Source organism: Protobothrops mucrosquamatus, unplaced genomic scaffold (assembly GCF_001527695.2).
Source record: "Protobothrops mucrosquamatus isolate PMUCROS unplaced genomic scaffold, P.Mucros_1.0 scaffold1445, whole genome shotgun sequence".
In the NCBI taxonomy this organism is placed as follows: domain Eukaryota; kingdom Metazoa; phylum Chordata; class Lepidosauria; order Squamata; family Viperidae; genus Protobothrops; species Protobothrops mucrosquamatus.
Window position 1 is genome coordinate 304,149 of NW_015387625.1, and position 19,946 is coordinate 324,094.

Consider the following 19,946-nt stretch of genomic DNA (forward strand, 5'->3'; position numbering starts at 1 on the left):
GATGGATTGATTGATTGATTGATTGATTGGTGGGTGGGTGGGTGCGCACAAATCTCTTAAAATCTATTTCCTCACAGAGTGGATGGGTTGGGTTGGGACTACCTCTCCCAAAATTCCCAGACGGGTGACCACCGAGAGTTGTAGTGCCAAGATGCTTGAAGAGAACCAGTTTTGACTTCTCAGCTGCAGACCAATTTAGATCTTTACAATCTTCAGATTTTGCAGAGTGGGTTGTTTTCATAGCCTTAACACTCCTTCCCCTCCCCCCACTGTGGAAAGCTGGAGCAAATCGCTGGAGCAATAGCCGGGCTATAGTTTTAATTGATACTAAATCGATGTTGCTGCTTTCTCTATCTCTCTTTTTTTAATGTGGAGACTTAATACTAAATATCTTCCAGAGTTGGTGGGAGACCAAAAAAGGAATAAAAAAGAAAAAGCCATCCTCAGCACTTACGTTAAGACTGCAGTCCTAAGCAGGCTCTCTTCTCCTTCTCTAAAGTCAAAGTCACTTAGGAAGCAGGCTGTGCCATAGAGGTGAGCATTCATCTCCTGCTACCTATGGTACTTCCCTCTTAGAAACGCCAGCCTGCCACAAGATTCCACCCTTCCTAGTTCTTTAAACTTAAAAATAACGATTTCTTTTTTTTTAAATCTCCCTGGGTATCGTACCCCTTTGGCCTGATGGAGCTGTCTGGAGGTTTTTGAGCCCTCTGTCTCCAAGGAAGGGAAGGGAAGAGCGGGAGGGAGGGAGGGGGGAGGACTCTACCTTCTGCAGTTGCTGTACCTTTAAATGCAAGAAGCTGGAGCCGAGACGGGGGGGGGGGCGGCGAGAGACCGAGATGCTGGGCTCCCTTCCCCTTAATAAGCCTCCGTCCATCTAGTGGGGAGAAGGAGAGGGCGAGGGGTCCCGAGGGACTCGGGGGTCCTGGGCGCGGGCGAAGGCTGGAACGATGCGAGGCGCTCCTCGCCCCTCCCCGCTCGGAGCTCCAGCAAAGGAGCCCCGTCCCCCCCCCCCCTCGCCGGTCTTCCGCCTCCCGCCTCTCTTCCTCCCGCCGCTCGCCTGGAGCCGGGCCCCCCTCCCCAAAGGGCAGCTCTGAGCGCCGGCATGGGGGAGCTCTGCCTGCCAGCCAGCCGGAGCCGAAGCGAGTGAGCGTCGAGCCGCAGCAGGGAGGGGCGGCCGGGGGAGGCGTGGGGAGAGGATGAAAGCGGGCCTTTGGGGGGCCGAGAGAGAGAAAGAGCGAGAGTGTGTGTGTGTGTGTGTGTGTGTGCGTGAGATCGAGGCGGTCACAGCCACTGCATTGCCGCTGACCCGGCGGCTCTCTCGCGAACCCGCCGCGGGCAAGATGCTGCTTTGCCCAGGACCCGCGGAGCCCTTGTGCCAGCCCAGCAGCGGCAGCAGGTGGAGGGCGCCGGGGGGTCTGTGAGACCCTTTGTCTGGTCGGTGGCGTTGCTTTCTCCCTGTCGCCCCCCCCCCGTCCTCCTCCTCCTCCTCCTCCTCCTCCTCCTCCTCCTATGTTGGCCGCTGGCCTTGGCCCGCGCCCCCTCCCCTCTCTGGCTGCTGCCCGGGGCGGCTCGAAAGGACCCCCAGCGGCGGACCCCCCGGCCCGGCCCGCTCCGCCCCGCCCGGCCCCCTTGCTGCTCCGCGGGCCCAGGAGGGCTCTCTTCCCCCCGGCAGCAAGGCAGGAGGAGACGGATCCGGAACCGCTCGCCCCCCTCCCGCCTTTGGAGAGGATGTGCCAGCGGCCAAGCCCGGCTCCCTCGGCGGCTCTCGGCGTTTGGTGCAGCGTTTAAGGGGGCGTTTTTTTTTGTTTTTTTGTTGCCCCGGCTTTCGCCTCCCTCCCTCCCTCCCCCCCGCCCCACCTTTTTGAGAATTTGCGAACTGCGTTACATGCATGTCCAGTGGGGGAAGGTTTAATTTTGACGATGGAGGGTCCTACTGTGGAGGCTGGGAGGACGGCAAGGCTCACGGCCACGGCATCTGCACCGGCCCGAAGGGGCAAGGCGAGTACGCGGGCTCCTGGAGTCACGGCTTCGAAGTGCTGGGCGTCTACACCTGGCCCAGCGGGAACACCTACCAGGGCACCTGGGCGCAAGGGAAGCGCCACGGCATCGGCGTGGAGAGCAAAGGGAAGTGGGTGTACCGAGGCGAATGGACTCACGGGTTTAAGGGACGCTACGGGGTGCGCGAGTGCACCGGCAACGGGGCCAAGTACGAAGGCACCTGGAGCAACGGACTGCAGGACGGCTACGGGACAGAGACCTACTCGGATGGAGGTAAGCGGCGGCTTCCCCACCTTCTCCTCCCGGCTCGAAGCGCGTCGCGTCGCCCTTTTAGAGCCACCTGCTCGGTGGGGATGTGAAATGCGCTCTCCGGCCCTGCCCTGCGTTGCTGCCCCGGTCCAGTCCTTGAAGTTCAGCCGGCGCCGGAATTAAATCTTGCTGGTTGAAAGGAAGGCCTTTTTCCAAGCCGGGTTTGCAGGCTGGAGACTGGCTCGGAGTCCTCCTGGTTCAGCTAAGAGAATCTCGGTCTCTCCACCTAGCCCAGGACTGATTAGGCATGTAAACAAGATGGGCAGGTAAAGGGCTTTTGGTGTGAGTGTGTGTGTGTGTGTGTGTGTGTGCCTGTGCAAAGGGTTCCCCTTCCAGGTTCTAAAGGCTCCAGGATCCTGGGAGGGAGGTGGGAAAGGAGGTCGCATGGAGAGGAATTGCAATCAGAAAAATGGCAGGCTTCCCTTGCTTCTGTGAGTCTGGGGCATTTTGGAAAGGGCTGGTGTAAAATCCCCCCAAGGGATAGGTGGCGTCTGTTTAATATTACGAGATTTGCTCAGGAAAAACCTCTCTGTGGATTAGGTCTTCTGGACCAGATCTGGGTGTCTGCCGTGTTTTGTTCCTCCTGTTCAGCATCTACCTCATGAAACAACCATTTATGAAAGAAAGGCTGGGCCTCCATTCATCACACTACTAACCTTACAGGATACGATGAGGATGGGGTGGAGGGGTAAAATCTTGCCCTAAAAGACCCCTGCCTTGGCCAGACATTTCTCTCCAGGGTCAAACTGTATTGCAAACTCTTTCTTTTTTTAATTTCCCTCCAAGTCTGGTGCTCTACTCCGTGGGTCTGCAGTTAATTTGATAACTGGTTGCAATTCACAGAAGATTCTTCTTGATGCGAATGTGTGGCTGGATGTCTGTGGAGCACCCAGAGGCTGATAGGAACAGCTGCTTCTTGGCTTCGGGAAGAAGCTTCAGGGGTTATTGCAGAAGGAAGGTGGAGATGTGGACTAAGTGGAAGCAAAATTAGCAAATGGAAGAGAGAAAACCATGAGGACTAATGTAAGATTAAGGTCTCACACAGAGCAGCTTTCCTCTGGAATGGCCTGAATCACTCCATCTCCGGTTAAGTGGCTGTTTCCTCTGCTAACCTTTCCGTGTGCAGGCGCCAGGCCTACTTACTACATCCCTGGAGGAAAGCAGGGGGGGGTCTTTGGTCTTAATGTCGTGTATCTGCCTCTAAAACACAAATCTTCCTTTTCCTCTCTGCCTCCCTCTCTCTCTGGCATGCCTGCTTTAGAGCACTGAATACATTCTCCGCTTTTCAAAGGCCCTGAGGAAAGAGATCAGGAAAGGGAAGGCCAAAGGGAAAATTTATTTCTGTGAAATAGAATTTGCTGATTGGAAGCGAAGAGGGGAGGGCAGGAACTGAGCAAACTTTATTTGATTTTTACAAGGCAGGTCGCTTGGTCTGGGAATCCGTTTTGTGAACCACTTGCAATGAAGCAAGGGAGGGAAGCCGAACGGGATACACTCTCTGTCTTTTGCTGTATTTACCTGGCTTATGTGATCCCCTTCTCCCTCCAGAAACCTTCATTCTCAGTGCCCAGGTTTCTCTGAACTCGGGGCTGAAGCTCAATCTGCATTTAATATCTCAGGGTGAATCCTCTAAAACTGCCCTTCCTGATCTGGTGCCCTGAAGGAATGTTGGGAGTGCAATGTCTGGGATTTCTTTCCGCCCGGTGGGTTGCCAGGCTTAGGAATCTTAGTTCCTGTGTAGAAGAAGGCAGATGGGTCGAAAGTGTTCTTGGCCTACCCATGCCTTTACGCAGAAGCCATGCAGGCACGATGGTACAGTACTGCAGTGCTGCAATCCCCAATGAAACCTGAGAAAAAAATGCATATATTCAACCAAAGAAGAGAGAAGTGTGCAGAGCTTCCCTAACCTCGAAGGGGGCGGCCTGCTTTAGGCCCGGAAAGAATCGGAGAAACAAACCTCAGACTGATGGTGAAAATTGACACGGGATTTGGGAAAATTCTACCTAACCCCCCATGGAGAGCTAGTTTGTGGAGAACATTTAGGGTATGGAGTGGTTCTGATCCCACTGGTGGTCATCCCGGAAAGGGGGCTGCACAGAGCCCTCAAATATATGTCCCACTCACGTTCTCATCTTTCCTAATTTGTTTTGTTTATTTTCATGATGGTAACAAGGAAAAACAACCCATTTGAATTGTTGGAAAGTGCCCACTGTGTGTGAAATCTCTCTTGGTCAGAGCCGCTTCCCTAGGCCTCCTAACAGTGACTTAGCAAATCTCCTACCTCTGGACAAAAGCATTCCAGATGTACGAGGGGTAATTGCATTACACTGGGAAGGAATAGCTCCCCAGCTGCCATTAAGAACAGAGACACTGCTGGAAATAAAGATTCCTGTAGCTCCACAACCCATCTGCTGGGAGCCTTGTTGCTTCCTGGGATGTCAGAAATAATCTACCAAATGCCATTTTAAAAAAACTACTGACAGACATCAGTCTAATAAGCAGGTCCACCTGTGCTGAGGATTTAGTAATATCAAAATAAAAGCTGTCGTGTTTTAACCCAAAAGTCTAGGACAGGGATCTTCAAACTTGGCCCTTTTATGACTTGTGGACTTCAACTCCCAGAATTCCTCAGCCAGGCACGTGTGAAGTTCAAGTCCACAAGTCATAAAAGGGCCAAGTTTGAAGACCCCTGGTCTAGGAGATAGACCTACCAGCAAACCCCATCCAGAGGCCTTCACTTTATTGTCAAACCATGAGGGACTGAAGCCCCACCATGTCCCTTAACTTGCTGTTGGAATAAAAACTGCAAACAGCTCTGTGTTCCCCGGTGGACGTGGGAAAACCTCACGGTCAGGAGGTTTTATCTTGGAATTCCCACACAGCAATCCCCAATGTTTTGGGCATTCATATGCCCCCGTACCCAGCCTTTTCACAGAGGCTGTGTTTGAGTTGGGTTTCAACATGGATTACTCTCCTGAAAATGCATAGGAGAAGTCCCAGCTGTAGGTTCTTTCTGGGGCATCAGTGTCACACAGCTCAGGCCTCCCCTCCCCCCCACTGCCCCCCTCTTTTCCAGGGACAACCCATCCAACTTCTGGATCTCATAATATTTATTTTCACTCAAACCCATTTTGTGTGAAGCTTGTACATAATATCCCATCCTCCCACTGACTCTTCAGGAGAAAACAGGATGGTTTTGTAGGTCCACTTCCTTCTGTGTAGCTAAAAGGTTGACTTTGTGACCCCCTCCCTCCCTCCCTCCTTCCTCCTTGTGTCTAGGCATTTCCGGAAGTGCCATTTCTATCTTTAAAAGTGGGCCTACATCAACCCAAAGTCACTTTTCATATTTCCAGGACACAAATCTTTGGAGAAGCCCAAACAATAAGAGAGGAAGTGAAAGAGAGCGGGTCTCCATTTATAGGCCTCAGAATTACAGTTTGTTTTGTTTTTGTTTTTGTTTTGTTTTTTTTTAAGCCTTCAAGCAGTTCATGTGTCCTCACAATCTCTATTTTAGCTGCTTTATATTTGGAAGTTCAAGCATAGCTGGCAGAACAATACCACAAGAGCCCCACTCCTGGAAATGATAAAACAAGGCTGTAGTAATTGAGTCAGGCTGATGCAAGTGATTCAGATGAACTGAGCCAGATCCCCAGAATATTTAAAGCAACTTCAGCTGAATGTCCATCAATGTGAGCTTTTCATAACAGGCTTGTCACAGTATTTGCTTCTTTCTCTTTTAAATCCTTTTGATGTCTCAGGACCTTGGAGAGCACCTAACTCGCAGTCATGCTGAAAGGATGTGCCTTAAGCAAGCATTTTTGCCCGACAGCAACAGTACACTTACAACCACAACTGAGCCCAACGTTTTTGTGGCTAACAACTGAGACAGTTGTTAAGTGAGTTTGTCCCATTTTATGACCTTTCTTGCCCCAGTTGTTGTGAATCGCTGCAGTTGTTAAGTTAGTAACTCGGTTGTTAAGTGAATCTGGCTTCCCCATTGACTGCTTGTCAGACCGTCCTAAAAGGAGGCCACATGACTTCAGGACTTTGCCATCGTCATAAAGATGAGCCAGTTGCCAAGCATCCAAATTTTGAACACATGACCAAGGGGATGCTGCAACAGTCGTAAGTATGAAAAATGCTCATCTTTTTTCAGTGCCCTTGTAACTTTGAATGGCCACTAAGTGAACTGTTGTAAGTCGAGGCCTGCCTGTACTTTCTCCACTTTTTAAAGCCTCCCTTTCTGAAATGGATGGTGGGTGAAGGCCAGGATGCTTGGCATGTTGGGACAGTGATTCTCCAGAATCTTAGCCAGCATAGACTTTCTCCACTTTGGCTGCCAATCCTAGGAGTTGCAGTCCCAACTCACAGCATTAAGATGTGGGAGCTGCTCTCTTTTCAACCCTGTGTGAAGCTCTGACACATCCAGCTGTGAAGACAGTTGCAAATCTATGTCAAGAGGTGTATGAGGTGTCCTTTAATCCCTTGTTGTCCACACAGTGTCAGCTTCATCCTTCCTTGGGCCCTGGAGGTCCAGAGAAGAGCAAGCATGGGACAAATCTGAAGCATAAGAGAGGTGGGGGAGCTACAGGGGTTCCTCTGGTGCTTCTTTGTAGGTGGTAAAATGGGCAGTTTGTGAGGTCTTTGATGGGCCACCATACATGACTGCACTGAAAATTGCAAGGGTCCTTCCTTCGTGTCAGAAGATTTGGTGTTTGAGAGTTTGGGAGCAGAGTCCATGCTCTGCAGACCATACATAAATCTCTCAGGATAAGATATGGCATGGGATGTGGTGCCCCAATGGCTGAGGCTGGGCAAAAAATTAAATTTGATTAAGGTTAAAGTCAGTTTAAAATGCTAAGAAGACTGTCCTTGGATTTAATTCCTCCCACTCCCCATCATGTTCAAATATTGCAGTCCAGGATTCCTGGTGGGGTGGTGGGGTGAAACCCCCAAAACTCTCCAGTACTACCTACGTTGGGGAAGATGCTTGCAAACGACATCCAGTTTTCTTCTTCTTATCTCTCAGCTATGTTTTTCAGGAGGGCAGCAGTACAGTAAAACCGATGCAAGTTTTTAATGTAAATCGGTGTTTTCCAACTTTGGCAACTGTAATATGTGTGAACGTCAACTCCCAGAATCCCCAGAAAATTGGAAGTTTGAGGAGTGTTTGGGAAAGGACGGTCTGCGAGAGGCACTTGTCTCTCTCGCCATCCCTCTCTGTATTTCGAGGCTTCTCCAGAGATTAAGAGCTTAGTTTAACTGAGAAATGGGGCAAGATTAGAGAGTTTATGATGAGGATTACTGAATTTGATGATTAGCAAAGAGAAAGAGGGAGAGGGAGAGAGAGAGAGAGAAAATTAGGCAGATTCTCCTGTACTTTGTACAGGAAGCATATTAGAATTAATTAGCTCAATGGATTGAGAAGCTTTCAGCATTCTGCCTGCTTGAGGTCCAACGTAGGATGGGAAGCCCTGATCCTGGTCTCAAGGGCAGAGCAGGGTGGACCTTGCTCACTTCGCAACTCAAACAGGACTAGCATCTGACAGAGCAGAATCAGAATTTCCCCATGTACAGGTAGTGCTTGACTTAACAACCGTTGTTTAGAGACTTTTTGAGGTTACAACGGCACTGAAAACAGTGACTAATGAACCTTTTTCACACTTAACGCTCGTTGTAGCATCCCCAAGGACACCTGATCACAATTCAGGCGCTTGGCAACTGGCTCGTATTTATGACGGCCGCAGTGATCCCGGGGGGGGGGGCCTCACGTGATCCCTTTTGCGACCTTCTGACAAGCAAAGTCCATGGGGAAGCCGGATTCCCTTAGCAACCCTGTTACTAGCTTAATGACGGCAGGGGTTGACTTAACAACTGGGGCAAGACAGGTCGTAAAATGAGGCAAAACTCACTGGGCTGTCTCACTTAGCGACAGAAAAATTGGGTCATAATTGTGATTGTAAGTGGAGGACTATCTGTACTCACCTGCCATGTAGGTTTATTACTCCTGCCAGAAAGAAGCACAGAAATAATTTGAGAATCAACGTTGGGTTCCATCAGGCTGGTGCCCAACTTCCTTTCTTCCTCCAAGAGCTGCTGTGAGGTTCTGGTGCACAGCTGGCCCACGTGGCCGTGGCCTTCCCCTCGGGCACATGGGGCTCCTGGGACTCCGTGCCGCCTGCCCTCTAAGCAACCCACTTCCGTAGTATTGCCATAGATACAGCTCGCTCGGGCTCAGCTGCTCCTGAATCATTCTGGCGACGCCTGCCTGGGTCGCCCACACGGCTGCCGTGGCAGAGAGAAGATCCGCTTCCTACTCTGCCTCTCCTGTCAGGGGGAGGGTACAGGTAGTCCTCCACTTACAACAGTTCGTTTAGTGACTGTTGGAAGAAACAACGGCACTGAAAAAAGTGAGTTATGACCGTTTTTCACACCTACAACTGTTGCAGCATCTCCAGGGTCACGTGATCAAAATTCAGATGCTCGGCAACTGACTCATGTTTATGACGGGCACAGAGTCCCTCTGTGTGTGTGTGTGTGTGTGTGTGTGTGTGTGTGTGTGTATGATCTGATCCCCTTTTGCAACCTTCTAACAAAGTCAATGGGGAAGCCATATTGTCTTAACAACTGTATTATTGTACTAACTTAATAGTTGCAGGGATTCACTTTAACAACTGTGGCAAGAAAGGTCATAAAATGGGGCAAAACTCACTTAACAACTGTCTCGCTTAGCAACAGAAATTTTGGGCTCCATTGTGGTTGTAAGTCGAGGACTACCTGTACTGGTGGAAGAACCATTCCAGTTCATAGCAAGCAGTGAGGAAGTACCCAAAGGATGAGTGCTTGGGTCTGGAAGGCCCTCCAACCCAGCGGAGACACCCATCTTTTCCCTAGACCACCCAATGCCCAACCAGGGCTCGTTGTGCAATCTTGGTTACCATGTGGAAGCTTGTCTGTTAAGCCACAGGAGAACTCGGCTTCGATTGAGCAAGAAGAACTAGTGACCGGCTTTGAGGCGTGGCCATCTGTGTGTGGATGGGGGCAAGCGATGGCCTATCTTTTGTGATTGTACAATGAGGTCATGATCTGCAAAAGATGCCACAATATTTGCCTGGAGGCTCCATCAGTGTGTACAGGAGAGGGATGAGGAGGGCCTGGTCAGCTGTCCTTCACTTCCTCCCATAAATGGCCACGCAAGAAAATCAATTCCTGGTTTGGAACTGAAGGGAGTTCCTTGTAGTTTGGGTAGCATTTGCTCAGCTTTATGTACAGCACAGTTTCTCAACCTCAGCAACTTTTAAGGTGTGTGGACTTCAACTCCCAGAATCCCCAGCCAGGATGGGTACAGTGATGTCCAAAGAGCCTTCCACATAGGTAGGGTTTCAACTCTCATAATGTCCTAGCTTTAACTTCCACCTTAACCTTGAGACTATTTCTCAAAGCAGATCTTTCAGACCAAGTCTCCTCGTGCAGGAAATAAAATGAAAAATAAATGACCTTGTCTAAAGGGAAGATGTTAGACCGACAGACCCAGGAAAAAAGAGGGGAAATGATCCATAGTCAAACGCCAACTTAACTTCACAATGGACAACACGGGGTAGTTCAGTTCCATTATCAAATCCCATCTCCCATCAGAGTAGAAACTTCCTGGCTAATCATGAGCAGGATAGTGTCTTCAGCCTCAAAATCCTTGCCTGGTAAATGAATTCGACCGTGTCCTCACAGGCTGTGGCAAAAAAAAAAAAAAGAAAAAAAGAACGGGTGACTCTTCTAGTGCTACAAAAATAGAATCTGTGATTACTGAGTTCAGAAGCACCTTAAAATCACATTCTACGTTCTGAAACTTGGACTATATGTAGTGGGATTCTACCCAACTCGCCCTGTGGAAATGGATGAAAACAAGCAGGGTACAAAGCAGTGAGCTACACGTGTTTCAAGAAACAAAGAAAATACTGGAAGAATATTGTCTCTAAATACAATATATTGCAGGAGACTACATTAAGTGGGAATTTTTCCTGATCCAGCTTCCAAGCCCATTAAAGAAGGTTGCAGAAAAGGCCTCCCTGATAGCTACTCCTTCCTTCCTTCCTTCCTTCCTTCCTTTTCCTTCCTTCCTTCCTTCCTTCCTTCCTTCCTTCCTTCCTTCCTTCCTTCCTTCCTTCCTTCCTTCCTTCCTTCCTTCCTTCGCATCTGTCTCTTTCTATGCTTGAAAGTGAATGTCAGTCCTTGAGTAGTAATTAAATGGCACCACACAAACATTCACACTCACACACAATATTAGCTAAGCGTGGGAAGAACAAATAGGAACAATAAGATTTGCGGGACTAAAAACAAGTTTAAAAATAATTAAGGAGAATATACCCCCGCATGGATGCGTGTAGACACACACACACACACACACACCCACCTACCTCAGCTCCAGGACAGCTTGGCATGCTAAGTAGAGGCTGAATCTTCACTGTGATGAATCGGGGCGGAGGACAGAGCAGCCTCACCTGGCCACCTGTGCTATTTTATACCTGAGAAGAGATATTGGGATTGGGTATAGAGGAGCTATGGGTGTTATGGTGGAGGGAAAGCCTGGCTCTTGCCATATCTGCTTGCTATGCAGAGAGAGAGAGAGGGAGAGGGAGAGGGAGAGAGAATATGCATGTGCATATTTTAACCTCCTCTACTTTTCAACAGAGGGTAGTGTATTGGGCCACTGAGTCACAGGAGAAGAGCCTGGATCTCAGGCCATAGAGATTCCATTCTGACTGGCCTCATCCAACCCCATCCACTATCAAGCCACATTTTGGCTGAGGGTGTTCTGCGATCATGGACAACAGCTGGGAATGCAGCTCTGTTTATGATCACAGCTCTTCATTAGTCTTCAATGCCTCAGCAACCTCTTCTTGGTGCATTAGTTGCCTCTCTGTTGCTTCTCTTCCTTGCTCCATGGCTCTTTATTTATTTATTAAATGTACATGCCACCCAGAAACAAAGAAAGACACACAGAAACAAAGAAAGACAATACAGTGATTTCTTATATGATCCATTTTCTCTGGATCAAGGATGGCGTGTTGGTGCTCCTTATGTTGGTCAACGTGGAGGCCCAACCTTTTCCCCATTTCCTGGAGAATTGCTAGGAGCTTGAGTCAATAATTTTGAGAAAAGCTACATATTCCTCCCCACCTGCTTAAGTGCACCTGAGAGCCAAGTGCTTCTGACAAATGGATTTGCCCAACACAGAAAGCCTTATGAGAAATGCTTGTTTTGGGCTTAATATGCTTGTAAACCCAACCATTGTGGGCCCTTTCAAAAACAAATGTACTGTAAGAATACGAATTAAGCTGTGGCTTATTCATCCAAACCTTGGTGAGGCAACCATGATGAGTGATCCAATTTCTGAGACTTCCTTACAATCATTTCCATCTAAGAAGGGCCTTTCGTAAGGCTAATTGATAGTTTCCTGCTGAGTCCTTGGTGCTTCTTGATCCTTCTCTTCTATTGATAGTTTCCTGTTTAAAGACTCGGCTTGGTTTGTCCTTTCCTTGACCAGCATTTGGGGATTATCCCTAAATTACCCTTTCATTAATCAGCTTTTATCTCTTCATCATGTGTCATTAACATTTTTCAACTGGATGCGCAGAGATCTTCTTTCTCTTATAGTGAAATTATATATTATCTACATTACCCAGCCTTTCAAGTTGAAGAAACAAAAGTCTGCTTTGTGATTGTTTTTACTAGGGAAAGTGAGCTACCAGTCCCAGGGCCTTATCCTCCAGAAAAATAGATTGCCAAGTAAGGTTGCAGGTTTTGGGATCCATGAAAGCGCAACAGATGTTGTTATTTCATCTCTTGTTATTTGCTAGGGAATAGGAAGAGATAATATAGGATTTCCTGCCTTTGGGAAGCTTGATTGGATGAAGATGAACAGATGCACCCAAGGAGCCATTGCCAGCAAACTGCCTTGTCCCAACCCTGATAAATAAATGTAACTGCAAGTCATAGTAGAAATTTACCTACCAGACCTGACTGCTTGTTCATTGCTGGAATTAATGTTTTGCAAGTTCACAAAATAGTCACATCCCAGATTTCAAAAACAGCACAATAAGGAATAGCACAGGAAATGCTGGAATGCAACAATTAAGGGGGGAAAATGTCTAAGGATTCCCTGTCATAAATGAAGGGAAGAGAAGGGAAGGGAAGGGAAGAGAAGGGAAGGGAAGGGAAGGGAAGGGAAGGAAGGAAGGAAGGAAGGAAGGAAGGAAGGAAGGAAGGAAGGAAGGAAGGAAGGAAGAGGGGAGGGAAAAGTGAAATGAGCAAAAGCTGGATCAGAACGTTTTGGAGTTGGTGACTCTTAGCTCAGGTATCAGGAACAGAAGAGAATGCCGTAGCAAGGAGAACAGTGTTGATGGGTCGAGGTATCAAGCAGCAGGGGCTAATGAGCAAAGAGATTGAATGACCAGATCAGTCTCCTTCCAGAACTGTGCAGATGTGCATTTGGATTCATCCTTCCTGGGATGCTGGATGACTGCTTTTGCAACACTAAATTCAAGTCCTCACATGACGCTTCAGTCCAGGGAGAGGTCATGGTGAAAATCAGCCTCCTATGCTGCAATCACAGTTGATGAAACAAATCACATAAAAAGAAAAAAAGCCATGGCTTGATCCAGAATTTGCTGGAAGACTGACTGTCAAAAATATATGTGTAAGCTGGGCTGAGGTGCTCCTTGGAGACGAACAGGATGTAAACATGATGAAGAACTTCTAAGATGTTTGTTGGTAAGCAGATGCTAGGAGGTGCAGAGTACTGACCCCTCCTGGACCAGCCAGGAACTGCTCTGCAGTGGGTTTTCAGCAACAGAGCCCTGGCACAACCCCCCTCTCGCCCACCCACAGCCACCTGTCAAGAGCTTCATCCCACATTCTGGTGGCAAATTATTTTGGCTTCGCTTGCTCAGCCGAATTGCCCTCCCCCACTCCCAACCTGCAAAAGGAATCTCAGTCTCTTCCAGAAATGGAAGTTTGGACAAAATTCTTCTCCCCAACTGGAGAAAAGGCAGCTGAGGGGTCCTTGGTGCTCTCTGAGCTTGGTTGCTTTTCTTGCGTTTCATTACCCAAATTAGGTAACATTATCAGTGCTAGTTTTAAAAAGCACCTGCTTTTAAAACATATTGTGAACTGAAATGTAATGGAACGTCCTGAAGTTTGTGGGGCGAGTATCTGCGTGGCCCCATACCACCCACGCCACCAGGCAGGACAGGGTGGCTGAGAAGGCTTTGTTGTGGCCAGCCTGCTAACTCTGTTCCCTTTCCTTTTCCCCCTCTCGCTCGCAGGCACTTACCAAGGCCAGTGGGCCGGAGGGATGCGTCAGGGCTACGGTGTTCGGCAGAGTGTCCCATACGGCATGGCTGCGGTTATCCGGTCGCCATTAAGAACATCAATCAACTCTTTGCGCAGCGAACACACCAACGGCACGGCACTGCACCCCGATGCGTCCCCTGCTATAGCCGGGAGCCCCGCTGTCTCAAGGGGGGGATTTGTCCTGATGGCCCACAGCGACGCGGAGATCCTGAAGAGCAAGAAAAAGGGCATCTTCCGACGTTCCCTGTTGAGTGGCCTCAAGTTGCGTAAATCCGAATCCAAGAGCTCATTGGCCAGCCAGCGAAGCAAGCAGAGTTCCTTCCGAAGCGAGGCAGGCATGAGCACCGTGAGCTCCACCGCCAGCGATATCAACTCCACCATCAGCCTGGGTGAAGCCGAGACCGAAATCTCCGTCATGGAGGACGACATTGACGCCACCACCACGGAGATTTACGTGGGTGAGTGGAAGAACGACAAGCGGTCCGGCTTCGGCATCAGCCAGCGCTCGGACGGCCTCAAGTACGAAGGGGAGTGGGCCACCAACAAGCGTCATGGCTACGGCTGCATGACCTTCCCCGACGGCACGAAAGAGGAGGGGAAGTATAAGCAGAACATTCTCGTGAGCGGCAAACGCAAGAACCTCATCCCCTTGAGGGCCAGCAAGATCCGTGAGAAGGTGGACCGGGCCATTGAGGCGGCTGAGCGTGCGGCCACCATCGCCAAGCAGAAAGCGGAGATTGCAGCTTCCAGGTAGGTCTTTGGCAGTGACCTTGCAGGTTGACCAGCGAGGAGGAGAGGGAGATTTGCATTCTTGTGGTTAGTGTTTTTGAAGGTGTGAGTTTGGGATCCACTCTTTAGGTCAGTGATGGTGAACCTTTTAGAGACCAAGTGCCCGAAAACTAGTCCTGCCCTGCTCCCCCACCTGCCCCTGCTCTGCCCTCGTCCTGCCTGCTCTGCTCCGCTCCGCTCCCACCCCCTGCCCCGCCCACCGCTTCATCCACCCGCAGGGCCAGTTATCGCCTCCATGGCCCGTCGCAGATCGCCCAGGCGGCCCAGCAGTGCCATGGTGGCCATGCCCTCTGCCTGTGCCCCGCAGCATCAACTGCGCATGATGGGGTGCGAGGGCGGAGTCTTGTCCCTGCTGCCTGGCTGCTATGTCCTTGGCTGCGCTGCTTCGCGTGGGCCGCGCTTTGGGGCGACTCTCCTCCGGGGGGCTGCTGATGGGGCCGCAGGGGGAGGTGGCGCTGGGGCGATGGTGTGTGTGCCCACAGAGAGGGCTCTGAGTGCCGCCTCTGGCACATGTGCCATAGGTTCGCCACCACTGCTTTAGGTCCTCCATAGGATCTGAGCCTGCAACACCTGATGAAAAGTGCTGATGGAGAACGGGTGGAGTTATGCTTCCAGTAAGTTGGAGAAGGCTGTAGATTTTCTGCTGAGTTGGTCAATGTGCAGCCAGTAGCTTCCTTAGTCCTCTGTGGCAGTCTATTGCAAACTGAACTCAGTTATGGAATTCAGCAGCCACATCGTAATAGCATCTCTTCTCCTCAGGTAGGAGATGGAAAGTAAGCATGGGAACAGCAGCAGTTCCTTGAGTGGTATCTTCTAAATCAGTGCTCGGAATCCATCACGGTCCAGGAACAATTTGCTGGGCGGGCTTCTTTTTCCTTCGATACAATCACTGTCTGGGTTAAAACGTCCTTCTGGGTGTATCCTTTGCTTGCCACTCCAATCAACTAAAAACCAAGGTTTTATCTTTGGTGTTTTTCAATGGTGCAATGGGCCAAATTCTACAGAGCAAGAAGTGTGCGGGCTGGCTACTTCTCGGGCAGTTATTTTGCTCAGCATCCTGATCGGGAATAGATTGCTTAGCATAAACTTGGGGTTTTGTAAGAATGCGGGAGAATATCTTGCACTGAGATCACCCATGCTCCGTCTCTTGCATTTGCCCTGCCTGGAGAAGTTGGGGCTCTGCTTCTCCGCTCAGGTCTGAAGACCCCAAGAGCAGATAAGCAATATAAAGGAGGCCGGGCTTCATCTTAAGTTTTTTTTGAAAAAGCACGTAGGTGCTTTAGAGGGCAGATTCTATGGCAGATTTAGCACCACTAATTTAATTTCTTGTCCCAAGTCAGTGGGAAATTGTGCCATTGACAACATTTCAGCAATGCCATCACGGATGTTAATTTCGGGAGGCAGAATGGCCCTGCCTGGCTTACAGATGGACGACTGAATATTCCCAGTTTGGAGAGAAGCCTTTCTGTTAGCACTTAACAGGCGGTGGCGTTAATAGCAATATTATCATGCATGACGGTTGTCAAAGCCTTTGGATGTGTGAATAAGTAAGAAAAGAAGTGGGGTGTCTCTCCTTGTGTGTAATTTATTTATTCACGTTTCTGTGTCATTCTGTGCACCAAAGAGATTCCACTTACTAGCGCGTAATCTTATCTGGCCACCACAGAACTTGGATGAATGGGAAGCATATTTCAAGTTCTTCTCGTTCTAGACATCTGGGCTGAATGATTGAGAGAGAAGGTGCCCATTTACGGCGAACAGTAATAAAGAAAAGTTCTCTCAACAAGAGAATAAAATGTAGACACACCTTCTTCCTAGACTAGAGTAAGACTAAGATGAAGACTAAAGTCTGTGCTCTGGTTTGGGCAGAATCTATCCGAGGCTGCATGCTCAAGATTCAGTTGAGATGATTAGAGAGAGAGTCAAAGTTTCAGGAAAAACAGCAGGAGAGCTATCCCACCTCGATCTATTTTAGAGGGGAGAGGGAGAGTCCATGGATGCAGGCATTGAAATGTGATGGAGACTTGGTAGCCATCTTCCAATACTTCAAGGGATGAGCATGTATAAAGTGTTGTTTGTCAACCCCGAGAGACCGTAATAAATCTCCCAGCACTGCAAATGAGTTGTGCTTCAAAAACACAATGCTCATCTTGCATTTGCTAATCCTCTTTCTGGCAGCTTCAGAACAAGGACTCTCTGACATTTTCCTGGGCCAGTCTGGACATTCAGACGACCCCAAGAGGATTGAATTGAGATACAAATACAATGGAGAATCGTATGAATGGCACATATTGTAGAAAGGCTGGCATCTCTGGCTGGGTTACATCAGAAAGGCCTCAGAAGAGGCTCTGTCAGTCTGTCTGCCTGTCTGTCTTTGCTGTCTTTAAGACTTGTGGACTTCAACCCCCATGCTGGCTGGGGAATTCTGGGAGCTGAAGTCCACAAGTCTTAATGATGCCATGTTTGGAGAACCCTGGTCTAACGCAAAGAAGTAAACCTTGAAGTTTAGTTGGCCACAGCCAATGTCTGTGGGGTGTGTGTGTCTTGTGGCACCTTAAAGAGGGTGAGACCAAGGCCTGCAATTGTTGGTGAAGAAGAGGCTCAGGCCAGCTTTGGCTTTTCAGCAGACCCTCAGAAATGTTGTTTTCAAAGCTGCCACAGTCAGGAAGGTTGGGGATGGGACACCTGCGGAAGGACACCTTCCCAAAGGGCAGATGTCCCCTGACAGATGATGCTCCCCTGGGGGAGAGCAGGGGGGGGTCTTTTCTCAATGCATACAAGGCCAGCAGAGGAGGGGGTTGGAAAAGGGTCCATCTCCCACCCCACCCCCATTGAAATAAGCTGCTCTGCTTGCTGAGGCTCCTGTGCACAGCTCCTCCTCTTCCTCCTCTCCCTCCTCCTCCTCCTCCCCCTCTCCTCCCCCTCCCCCTCCCCCTCCCCCTCCTCCTCCTCGTTCGCTGCTACAGAATACCAAAATAGCGCTGCAGGGTTTGCCCATCCTCAGCGCCAGGTCGGGAAGAAAAACCGGACGGGTGGGGACGGCTGGGCAGCCTTTGCAGAACTGGACTCGCTCGCCTGGTCCCTAGAATGACGTGTGGGGTGCTGTGTATGGGGCCCGCCCTGCTAGGGGGTTCCCCCAAAGGCAGCTGAGGAGGCTGGAAGCGGGGCGAAGGAGGGAGCCTGTGGCGCAGAACGTTCTGTCCCTGCGCTCTCGGGGTGTTTTTCAACAACAAGGCCAGATGGAAGCCAGCAGAAGTGGAGCGGCGGGTAGCGAGACAGGAAGGAGGCAGGCAGAGGCTCCGGTGATTCATCCTTGGCGAGGCAGGCGCTCCTTTTTCGGAGAAGGAGGTCAAGGTGGGGAAAGGGAAAGGGCCAGTCATGTGCAAGACAAGAGGGAATTGTGATCCTTCCCCCCCCCCACACACACACACCTCACATCTGGGACAAACCTCCTCCTCCTCCTCCTCCTCCTCCCCCCCCCCCAGTCTTTCCTGCTGTCTCAGCTCCCCTCCACCCTATGCCCAGCTTGGCACAGACAAGGCTGCTCAGACCGTCTCCCCCTTATGGCGGGCCCTCGGCTACTAATCCTGCCAGTTTGGTTGCAGGGAGGAAGGACTGGGTGGTCCCTGGGGGGGGGATGGGAAGGAGAAAGAGACTCCCTCCCTGAGGAGGAGGAGGAGGAGGAGGAGGAGGAGGAGGAAGAGGAGCCCCGTTCAAGGATCAGGCTCAGATACTTTGGTTGGTTTCAGTCAGGAAGGCCCTTCATCTATTTTGTGAGTGGGAGCCTCCAGAGCTGAGGAGTGACTCTAGGAATTTTCCCCAAGCTGGCATTCTGCAGAGGTTTTAACGGCAAACACCTGGAATCCTTTGCCACGCAGGGCAGGTTGCCCCTCAGGAAATTTTCAGAAAGTTGTAGCCAAACGTCTATGGCATAGACAGGCCTGCACTGACTACTTCATCATCATCGTCGTCATCATCATCATCATCATCACCATATTCTGAAAGATTCTGTGCATATACATGCAAATGGTAAAATAAATACGATGACAACATGAAAATAGGAACTATTAATGAGCTTTAGGCAAATTAGCCAGGCCCCTTTTAGCTCAGGCTTGATTTATGGTTCCATATTTCATGTAAACCCAGAAAGTTGAACTAAATCACGGTGTCCGTAATGCACCCTGCGATTAACAGACTTCTTAATAACACTGTGATATATTCCAAAAGAGATTAATTTGGGGGGAAAAATCGGAAAGATGAAAGAGCTAATCCAGACCGGATATAATGCTTAAGACCGATGGCTCAAGTTAAACCAGGTGAAGAGCCGTCTGGTGCAAATGCATTTTGATTCCAGAGCTGCTTTTGGACTGCGTAAATCATTTCTCCTTCCCCTTCCCCCTCTTCTTTCCTCTTTCCTTCTTTTCTTGCTGCTGCTGCAGCTTTTACTATCCAAAAACTGGAGACATAAACTACTTTTCCTGCCATTTGAAAGAAAAGAAGAGCTATGTTCACTCCCTCAAGCTGCTTGTTTTCAGGCAACTTGGCAGAAGCGTGTGTATTTCTGCATTTCTCTATTGTCTATTCTCTATTGTCCTTCCTTCCTTCCTTCCTTCCTTCCTTCCTTCCTTCCTTCCTTCCTTCCTTCCTTCCTTCCTTCCTTCCTTCCTTCCTTCCTTCCCTTCAGGAAAGTTGCTTTAGGGCAAAATTGGGGAGTGGAGACTTTTCAGATGTTGCTGAAAGACAATTCCAGGATCTTCATTCAGCAGATTGAAGAGTTGCTTTCCACCAAGATCTGTTGGGCTCTTGACTCTTTGGTCCTGATTTTAAGGTCTAAAGCCAGAAAGAGTTTGTTCTCATCACTGCCTTAATGAGTGACACCATCACCGGAAACAGAGACTCTGTACAAGCTTTGCTCCTTCCTAAGGAGGCATGTCTTCAAGAAGAAGGTGGTGTCTAATTCTATTTTAGATTATGCCGATCGTGCTCTGCAGCGGGACGAAAAGATAGCTGGCCGTGGATTTTTAGGTAATCCAGATAATTAAAGGCTTTTCCCTCAGCCTCAAATGAGCTAGATAATGAATGCCAATCCCTTTGGTTATCCTTGTAATGTTGTGGCTTGTCAAGGTGGCATCACACAATGCTTGAGAGCCTACTGGGTTCAACCAGAAATGCGTTTAACAATGCAGAGCATACAATGCCCCTTTTGTGTGTTCCAATCACAGTGAGCCAACCTACTCAAACAGTTTCCACTCAATTGGTCAAGTTTGAAGTTTTTTCACCATTTGGATGGATGGGCAAATCAGCCTGTTTGTGAGCTCTTGTGTGTGTTGATCTAGAACAATGTTTCTCAGCCTCAGCTGTCTGGGGAATTCTGGGACTTGAAGTCCACACATCTTAAAGCTGCGGAGGTTGAGAAACTCTGGCTTAGAGGGTCCAGCCCAGTTTGCTTCTACTGCTATCTGTTGTTTTGGGGGCTGGGGGGAACGGTGTACAAAAAT

General features: G+C 49.5%; 1 protein-coding gene across 1 annotated transcript in view; it reads left to right on the forward strand.

Moving 5' to 3' along the window:
• The first annotated feature begins 1,892 nt into the window (after nucleotides 1–1,892).
• Nucleotides 1,893–19,946, forward strand: part of JPH3 (junctophilin 3) — a 33,059-nt gene continuing 15,005 nt past the window's right edge. Inside the window, exons 1-2 of the mRNA XM_015822016.1 lie at nucleotides 1,893–2,274; nucleotides 13,632–14,409. Of these exons, the coding sequence (XP_015677502.1) occupies nucleotides 1,893–2,274; nucleotides 13,632–14,409 (1,160 nt within the window). The remainder of the gene's footprint in view (nucleotides 2,275–13,631; nucleotides 14,410–19,946) is intronic.